The 9,644-nt window shown below is 37.4% G+C and overlaps 2 protein-coding genes and 1 long non-coding RNA gene across 5 annotated transcripts in view; 2 read left to right on the top strand and 1 right to left on the bottom strand.

Moving 5' to 3' along the window:
• LOC107266994 (E3 ubiquitin-protein ligase AMFR) overlaps positions 1-3,183 on the top strand; it is a 14,045-nt gene extending 10,862 nt beyond the window's left edge. Inside the window, exons 5-8 of one of the 2 annotated variants that reach the window (XM_015738133.2) lie at positions 1,404-1,729; positions 1,862-2,249; positions 2,375-2,607; positions 2,710-3,183. In XM_015738133.2, coding sequence (XP_015593619.1) covers positions 1,404-1,729; positions 1,862-2,249; positions 2,375-2,607; positions 2,710-2,881 — 1,119 coding nt within the window. In that variant the 3' untranslated portion in view covers positions 2,882-3,183. The remainder of the gene's footprint in view (positions 1-1,403; positions 1,730-1,861; positions 2,250-2,374; positions 2,608-2,709) is intronic. The other variant, XM_025084224.1, reaches the window with a different exon arrangement.
• Positions 3,184-3,237: 54 nt separating this feature from the next.
• Positions 3,238-6,962, top strand: LOC107267002. Its single transcript, XR_001537537.2, has 2 exons — positions 3,238-3,640; positions 3,750-6,962. It is a non-coding gene; the product is annotated as an uncharacterized LOC107267002 (long non-coding RNA).
• Positions 6,421-8,298, bottom strand: LOC107267000 (dolichyl-diphosphooligosaccharide--protein glycosyltransferase subunit DAD1). Of its 2 annotated transcripts, XM_015738157.2 has the most exons (3): positions 8,061-8,298; positions 7,770-7,993; positions 6,421-7,522 (listed from the first exon to the last, which is right to left on the bottom strand). In XM_015738157.2, the coding sequence occupies exons 2-3, from the start codon at positions 7,972-7,974 to the stop codon at positions 7,392-7,394; spliced, it is 336 nt and encodes a 111-aa protein (XP_015593643.1). In that variant the 5' UTR covers positions 7,975-7,993; positions 8,061-8,298; the 3' UTR covers positions 6,421-7,391. The 2 variants fall into 2 exon arrangements, with proteins under 2 accessions (XP_015593643.1, XP_015593642.1); XM_015738156.2 differs by lacking the exon at positions 8,061-8,298 and having other exon boundaries at positions 7,770-8,059.
• Positions 8,299-9,644: the final 1,346 nt, after the last annotated feature.

The following is a 9,644-nucleotide window of genomic DNA, read 5'->3' as shown; positions in this document are numbered from 1 at the left end:
CTGTTATCAACTGCTGTCGCAATCACTGAACGTTATACTTCTTCATACTGATAATATATATTTTTATTTTTCAATTAGCACGTTCTACGCGGAGTGAATTTTTCTTTAATTTTTCATTTTTTTTTTTTTGGACTCGTTTGACAATCAAAATCGTTCAGTCCCATCGTATACCGGCTTACCTAGACGTTGTGAAAACGTGTGAACCTACCTTTAGGTTATCTCTTTCGTTTGCTAGACGACTCATGCTAGAACGAAAGGTCTGGGTCAACAACCGATGCTAATTTCTGCACAGCCCGAGAACTGCGTGCGTTCGCCTTAAGCCTTTCCTATCTCTTCGTTGCCTTCTCGATAGTTCTAGAAAGTCTCTCGGCCGACCCGTTATGCACGTCGATCGTCGATTTCGATAGACGCGGTTTCGTTGATCTCTGTTTTGGTCGAATATTTGGGGGGGGGGGGAAGTGGGAGGATGTAAACCTTTTCGAAGTTATTTATTTTTTATATTTCACTCTTCGCTAACAACTTCAAGGAATACTGTCTCTCACTTTATACTTCAAATTGACACTTCACATTTACACAGGTGTAAATATTTCAGTCGCATACCCTCGTATCTTTTTTTTCTCTCTCTTTTTTTCTTTGTTTTATTACCGATGACGTCTTCTCTGGATATTTATCGTTGAGATTGTACCCGCGAGTTAGTGGTTCGTGGAAAATTTTTTCTCTCTTTCGAAAATTCAAATTTTTCCATAACTTCAGTAATACCTGTCTCTCGAAATTAACCGATAAATTCGCGTTCGCACGTTGCTATTAGGCGCTGCCGCCTTAAAGCAGGAAAAATAACGATAACGAGGAATCACTTTTTAATATTAAAATCATATATTGCCTTTATAGAACCAGTTGCGTTAATCTAGTCGTATACGCATCATTCGGTATAACGGTTTATGTTCGATTGCATAATTAGATTCCTATATGTAAACACGTTGGACATAAATTTTTTTTAGGTTATGTTATTGCCCTCTTGTTATTTTTTTTTTTTTTTTCTTCCATTTTCCTTCCATTCAATTTTTCCTCTATGTGACGTCACTCACGCGTTATTTTATATCCCGGTATAATCTTCATCGCGAGACCGATAAAAAATTTTGGCGTCATGGGACTTTTTCTCAGCGAACGACTCACGAGGAAAAATTATGGCCGGTAGTTAAGAAAGTTTCCATAAGTGAATTAAAATAATTAACGTCTAGACCAAATAATGAGGTTTCATCATTAAAACTCATAAACACTGTTACATCGTATTTGCCGAAGCATTAATCACCGATAGCAGATTTATCCGTTGGGTTCATAAATAAAAACTGGTATACGGTGTGTTTATAGAGTGATAACAATTTTTCTTTTATTTTTCATTGCAGTGTATCCTGCTTGGGGTCCGCACGATTCACGTGATGCTGCGCTACGCCATTCATCTGTACGATACGCGCGGAGCCGCCGGAAATACGTCACCGAGATCCTGGGACAAACGCGGACCACTCGCTTATTACACGGAACTTACGTCAGAACTGACTGTACTGGCTGTCGATTTTCTTCATCACATTCATATGCTGCTCTGGAGCAATATTTTTCTCAGTATGGCCTCCCTCGTGATCTGCATGCAGCTGCGGTATCTCTTTCACGAGATACAACGGAGAATTACAAAGCATAGGAATTATTTGGCGGTCCTCAGTCACATGAAGCAAAAGTGAGTAAACGGAGATATGAAATTATGTGCGAGCAAGACAAAGAAGGATTTTGACTGAGTAATGGGTGCTGGACCGCCATTTTGTTTCAATTGGTTGCTTTTTTAAAATGCGTTTCGTTTAAATTGTCACAGTTACCCAATGGCGTCACGGGACGAACTTGCTGAGAATTCCGACAACTGCGCCATCTGCTGGGAGAAAATGGAAAGCGCCCGAAAGCTTCCGTGCGGCCATCTTTTTCATAACTCTTGCTTGCAGTCCTGGCTGGAGCAGGACACCTCGTGTCCTACCTGTCGACTCACTCTTAGCATGCAGGCTAATCATAGGGACAGTCCACTGGAATTGGCGGTTGTGTCACAAACGCCAGTGCGCAGAAATGAGAATCATTTCTTTCATTTTGACGGCTCCCGTTATGTGTCTTGGTTACCGAGCTTCTCCGTCGAGGTCACGCACAGTAGGCTTCGCGGTGATATATTGGCCTTGGCGCACAGTAATTCGCAATTGGACGCCATGGCGAGACAGGTGAGAAAAATTATTTCGATTGTGACCGAAACTTCGTCTATGGACGTAGTGACGTGACTCGGTTCCTTGTTGAATGTTGTGAATGTAACTTTCTTAAAGTTCATATTTCCTCTCTGTCTTTCTAGGTTGAGCAATTATTTCCGCATTATCCGAAAAACATCATCCTCGAGGATCTCCGAGTAACAAGATCGGTCGAATTGACAATCGAGAATATTCTTGATGGCAGACTGATCTTGCCTCATCACATGATGGAGGAACCGGAAACTGAACCAGTTGCGCAGACGCAAACAACCGTTTTACCGGGTTCTTTTGCGCAGAATTCTTGGGATCCAAGATTCGACATTCCCGCTGCTGACAGGTATAATATTTTATCGGTGAAAGTTTTGGCATGACGATTTTTGTATTTTTATGGTCTTAAAGTTAATTTATTTTTTTTTCTTTTCCTCTTTAACGTTCACAGTGGGGAGGAACCGTCGAATCTCGGTGGTCGTTTTTCGAAATCATCAATCGAACGAGAATTAATTTTGCAACGTCGAAAGGAACACATGCTTCTCAGTGCACGTCGAAGGTATCTTGAGAAGCACAGAAACTCCGAGTCAGAAACGAGAAATGCAAATGGCAACTTATCATAGAGAGCGTTCTGCATCGATCCGTGATTATTGGAGTAAACGAAATTCGAGGCTTTCAATGGCTTTTAAATATCATGAAACATGTTGAGTATCGTGACGCGGAAATGAGCGTAATGAAGATTTTTCGTGCGATGCGTCAGAAACGATGCCATCATGTCGACCGCTGTGCGAATTTTTTGCACAAGTTAAACGACAGATAGACAGAGAGAGTAAGAAAGAAAAAAAGGGTGAGAGAGAGAGAGAGAGAGAGAGAGAATAAGAGACAGATGTTCAGAAAATTTTTTTTTTTCATTTTCAAAATTAATTACAACTGATTTCTTTCAACTAGAGAGTAAGAAAGAAAAAAAGGGTGACAGAAACGATGCCATCATGTCGACCGCTGTGCGAATTTTTTGCACAAGTTAAACGACAGATAGACAGAGAGAGTAAGAAAGAAAAAAAGGGTGAGAGAGAGAGAGAGAGAGAGAGAGAATAAGAGACAGATGTTCAGAAAATTTTTTTTTTTCATTTTCAAAATTAATTACAACTGATTTCTTTCAACTCACTGAGATCCACTGTACAACAATATTAACACTAGCTCGAGAATTTTCGAGAATTGCAACAACTTGAAACTTTTCACAATTTTTGACGCGAAGCTTTCATATTCACATCCCAGAAGCGGCTATTGACGTTGGAAGATTTCCTGCTGGCACCATCCAAGAGTGATACCGTCATTATGTTAGGTGATTAAAATAATATTGATGACGTCACTAGATCGAAGAGGTGAGGAAGCAGAAGAAATTGTTAAAATAAGCCACCGTGTAAATTTAATCAGTGGCTAATTTTTTTTACGCAAAGTTTTACTTAAACAATCTCTAACGCACTGTTTCAGGATGCGTGCGCATATAAGGCGACACTTTTATCAGAGAAATTTTTAAGCGTCGAACAGAATGCAGAGATAAGGACAGTCTATTAAAGTCATTATTACGTATAAATCACTGTACCAAGTCCGAGACAGAATGTTATTTTTAAGCGTAAAATTTCCCAATAAAGTGGGTACGCGAAATCGTTCTTATCGCACTCTCACGATAAAGTGTCAAGTAACGCGCTTATTGAACCTCTGCTAATAATTAGGTCATGCACGGCGAATAAACTGCAATGCTTTTTCGGTAGCTTTCCTTCTTAAGAGGCGTTTTAAAATGATTTTGCGAATTTGGCGTCAGTGTCGCATTCGAAAGCAGCGGTTTGTCGCTGTAGTTGCAGCAGAGATGCGATGTGTGTGACGTAATCATTTTTACAAAATGAAGGTGGCGCAAGGTAGAAATATATTTACACACATATGTTTCATATCCGAATATATATAAAAATAGATAAAATATTTTTATTCCTTCTACGCTTCGGTGTCTAATTAAATAGTGAATTAATTGTTGGTCTCTGAATGTGATCCCGAGCCGTTGTTGTTACATGTTCTTATGGCTGCTGTTCGCGCTAATAATTTTCGGTGTTAACTCGATATACACCTTTGCGTTATTATTTTGGCGGGAAAAAAATTTGCATTATAAAAATACATGTGTAATGATTCTCTAGCTTGTGACGTCACTGCAGTACGCACGTAGCTCCACGCTACGAGTATCGTCGAAAAAAGTCATATTAGATTTTTATTTTATTTTATTTTTTTTCAGAATTTTCGTCGGATTCGTCTTGTCGGTAGAAAATCAGTTTATCTACATTTTGAGGTTATCACGATCAACGAAGAAACATTGTGGACAAATAATTTGATATGACGACGCTAATGTATATCAACAAATTAGAAACGCGCGCGATCCTTTAGATAGGAGCCATTTTGTCACTTGTACTAGTTTTGATTTTGAAATGCGGTTAAGCATGCTTTCTGAAGATGAGACGAACGCGAAATGTATTTCGAAAAGATTATTGGCGAACGAAGGAGAGAGTAATTTGATTAAGAGCCCTTTATCCCTCTGACGTCATCGCTTGTTCCACAGCAGCCTTAAGGAGGCAATGTTGGTCGTAAGTGGATTGAAGAACGTTCAGCCCCGCCTTTACGTGTTACGATGTGTCAGTTTAAAATGCTGTGCATAGACATTTCAACGATAAACGTGGCGAAATTATATAAGTAAATGTGCGTCTCGCGCGAATTGTTCTTTTTTTTTTTTGTTTTTGGACCAATTCCGGAACTCTAGTTCCATTGTGCCAACTTGAGATTACCGAAATTTCGACTTTATTTTTCACTTAACAAGACGCGCAGTCGCGAATTCATAGCGATTACGAATTTCCACGAATTGTCAAATTTATTCGACAACGTTGTAGACGCGAAATCCTTTCTCGAAGTAATGCAATGAGATTGTGCGACAATTTGCTCAAGAAATATTAGCAAGAGTCTCTAATCTTATAGCTAGCGTCGTAGACTCCATTAATTTATGAAACGTCAGAATAATTATTTATTTATTCAATTTTTTTTTCCAATTAACAGCGACAATGTTTTAAGTTTTCTTTTTTTTTTCCCCACGAGTCAACGCGAATGGTTGATAAAAACTTTTTGCACAGAGCAAAAGCATATCGGCTGTATGTGTGGTAGCAGTAGTTGGAAATGCGTGAATTGTATAACAGATACGTGTGCATACATAATTGACTGTTTTACGTCAGTGTGAATGCGACTTTCGCCGAACAGAATTGTTAATATTGTATTGAGAAAGAAAAGTATGTATCTGTAGTGTCTGACGGTTGTATGGTACGAGCTCGAAAGGTTGTACGCTATTTTATTTTTTTTTTCAAAAATCTTTGAAGATTCTAGTATAAGCGTTGTACAGTCATAAACAGACGACTGAAGAATCGATCATTTATTTATACTATTGTAAATGTTAACTCGGGCGATGTACTTGAAAGTTTAACGGTGACTCGGATTGTCATCGAATTGCGAAAAAAAAAGCCGAGGGAGCCACTTTCGCAAAGAGCGAATCTTCAGTGTTAAATATAGCTTCGATTTATAACCGCTTTTAGACAGAATATTTGGATTCTACTAAAAGAAAAAGAGAGGAAGAAACGCATGGGAATTCTTCTTATGGACGAGAAGAGAGGAAAAGAAAACTTATTATATCCATTGATAACCTTCGTATAAATCTTTTCCAGATTTATCGCTTACTATTTATTATTTGTTCGTTATTAAAGAAAAATGTCGAGGCGTAAATTCATATATCTTTCTTCCTTGCTTTCTTGTGATATAATATCGACTTGCATACATACACACTCGACACATGACACATATTCGTAAGCCCATACTCGCGTAGGACATTCATTTATTTACATATATGCACGCGAATGTTAACATTGTGTATAATATCATATATTCATCCCTAACCAGCTTTGTATTAACTCGGAACATATTAACTCAAAAAACAATACGAAAGATTGTTTCCAGCGATCGCAGACGCTTGCCATTCTCTGATCGCTTTTTCTTTCTACTATTACTGTTATTAATAAATCAACCTATTTATTTTGTAGAAGTTTAAGCTGGCAGTCGTGTACGAATGAAACAATGAAAATAATTGTTTTTAACGTATCTGCAGGGTTTTTTTTATTGTTCGAGGATATTTGAGATTTTTTTTTAAAATATGGCACTTGTTTTAAGTTATTACTCGCGATCGCGTTTACATATCGAAATGATTTTATTTTTGTTTCTTGTATTAGTGATTATATTTTCAGTTGAATAGATGGATAATTTAAGTAATCTAGCGACGTACAGTACAGCAGAGTGATTAAAGATAAAAATTATTTTAGTTAAACATACTTGAGATGGTTCTTTTTTTTATTTTTCAAATGATTTTAAAACTAATTTATGTGATTGTCCTGTGAGGTTTCTTATAATATACAGTATATCACCAGGCGCTACTGGTGTCTGCTGAATTATACTTTGAAATTCTACATTTGCATCGTTTGAATGTATGTCGATCCGCTCCATTATACGTTGTAAATATGGTATACGTATGAAATAAGAAACTGCTATTAACCGTTATCGCAAAATGACCTGTCATTTGTTTAGGGTTGTACGAAGACTAAGACAAATAAACTATATTATAGATTATCGTAACAGGATTCCTGTCTTAACATTCATACTTGATCCCTGAAACACAATGTCCATGTTATTCTTTATTGTTACGTTATGTTGATTGATTATTAAATATGTTTGCTTAATCTAACAAGTTCAATTGAGTGTACCAGCTAGGAATGAGAGGTAGATTTGTTTGAAGAATGGATATGCGAAGTAGTTTTGAAAGAAAATGTATAAAGTTTTCTATTACACTGGTTTAAATATATTTGTCAAGATGTTTTAATGTCAAAGCATTGTTACCATGGAATATTGTAGAACTTTATATCAATTTCGATCAATGGAAACTCTTAAACAGTTGTTTCATTTAGAATAAGAGCAAAGTGATGATCGAATTCAGGTATGATTTATTGCAAATAAAGAAACATAGGTCGTGTTATTATAAGCTCTTAACTTCATTAGGCATACTTCCTATCCAATGAAGTTCATGACAACAATATGTAGAATAATGTGAGCAAATATAAAGTCAGCGAATCCTCTCTCAGGACTTATTCCATAAAACTGACTTTTGTTCTGTGGGTTTACTTGTAGTCGAAGGCAAACTGAAACAAAAATAACATTCGTTATAAACTGACGATTCATCACAATAACGACAATGATAACTACTATAGAGATTAAGAAACTGACATTTACTCCCCAGAGCAGAGTGATATAATTTATATTACAAATTAACATGATTTTTGTAAATGGCATAAATTAATACAAGTCGTCACTTAAAATCTCAATAATTGAGACATTTTTTTGTATATTTTACTTCTAATAAAATACGTAAAGCAAGTTCTAAAATACCTCCAAGAACGAAACAAGATATGCAGGATATAAATCCACTCAAAAAGCTGTTGAATGGAAAAGTGCCAACAAGACAGCAGTACTCAAATTGTATGACTCCTGTCAAGAAGACGTATAGAAGGTAGGCATCGATGATCTTAAGTTTCTTCGGCGTGCTTTTCGTATATTCTTGCCAGAATTTACCCACGACGTTTAACGCAGACATTTTTTTTCGAATTTTATATCTGCACAGAATACTTATTACAAATAACTGGTATACTACAAAACTTAACCTGACGCGTGGCAACTTACCGGTGACATAAACGGCACTGGCTACGCAGAATCTCTCTCTTTTATGAATACTCGGCTTTAGTTCCTTATTAGGAACAACTACCAGTGGCTACGCAGACTGTAGAAAGTCATCAAACCGTCGAGGCGATCTGAGGTAAGTAGGGAGGTGCACAACACTACGGTTTTAGGAGATACCAATATCATTGCGATAAATCGTAGCGGCGAGCCTAGAATAGGATATTGTGATCATCACCTCCGTTGACAAAGCATATCCAGTCGTAGCCGAGCTAAACGTGAACACGAACGTGTAGCTTGGCGGGCAGAGGTTCTCCGCTACTCACCGTTGGTTCCCAAAGCAACCCTTAGAACGAGACCGGGAACGATAGAACTTCTAAAGAACTATTGAAAAAGCCTATTGTTGAAAGATTTTTAAGACATTATTCAGAAAGTGCAGTGCCAACTTGACACCCGTGTAGCATCTCAACTTTTACTAAACATTATTGGATACTGATTTCCTTTCAAAATCTATTCAAAATATAAAATCGAGGCTAAACCAAAATCTGGCAGAATATACGGAGTAGATAAAAATTGAATTGAAATTGTAGAATATCGAAAATAAATTACATTCAAATTGAAATATTAATAAATTAGGTGTTAGGAACATTAAAATAATTAATTAAATCAATAGGGTAAAATATTAACACCTAGAAATCGGAAATTTTGGCCAAGCATATTTAGGAGTACTGGAAGTTTCCCAAAATTGTGTGCGCGCAAATTCGTCGCGCAGGACTCAGCGAGTGGGAGCAGGCGGACGGTGGGGGCAGCGCTCGAGGCAGTGCCCAGACTCGGCGCTCATTCTTCCTCGAGCCGGTCTCCTATACTGGTCTCTTGGAACCACCCCCATATCCATTTCGAACCTTCTTCTATTTTTATATTTATTTCTTCTTTACTTCCTTATTTCTTTATCTTTCATTTTTTACTTTCTTATTTATCCGTTTCCTCATTTCTTCTCCACTTTTATAACTCTATTCCTTACTTTTCTACTTCTTCACTACTTCATTTCTTTCTTATTATCTTATTGTCACTTCTTTATTTCTATATCCATTTACAACCTTCTTCTTCTTCTATATTTATTTCTTCATTAATTCCTTATTTCTTTATCTTTCTTCATTAATTTCTCATTTCTTTTCGACTTTTACACCTCTATTCCTTACTTTTCTACTTTTTCACTTTTTTATTTCTATCTTCATTTCTTTCTTCTCGTTTCCCTTTGTTCCCTCTCACTTTTCATTGTATTTGTCTTACTTTTCCTATTTCCTTTGTCGGGTCGAGCATATTAATTCGAGTAGTCATATAAGAGTAGTCATCCGGTTAGTGCAGCTAGACTTAAGACCATGGTGTCGGGGGTTGCCCTTCCGCCTCTTCCGCTGAGCTTGCTCAGTGGTTGGTGGCCCAAGTTGTGGCCGCAACAGGACCTTATGGGTCTCCCGACGGGGGCCTTGAGCCCCCTTAGGGTATCTACGGCCATGGTCTTTCGTATAGTGAATCTAGCCAGGTGTCTAGCTCTCGCGTATTTAGTATAATTTGTTCGCTTTGCTAAAAACG

Source organism: Cephus cinctus, unplaced genomic scaffold, assembly GCF_000341935.2.
Source record: "Cephus cinctus unplaced genomic scaffold, Ccin1 Ccin1_scaffold0331, whole genome shotgun sequence".
Classification (NCBI taxonomy): Eukaryota; Metazoa; Arthropoda; class Insecta; order Hymenoptera; family Cephidae; genus Cephus; species Cephus cinctus.
Note: the sequence above shows the minus strand (reverse complement) of the source record. Positions and strands in the feature narration are given on the sequence as shown.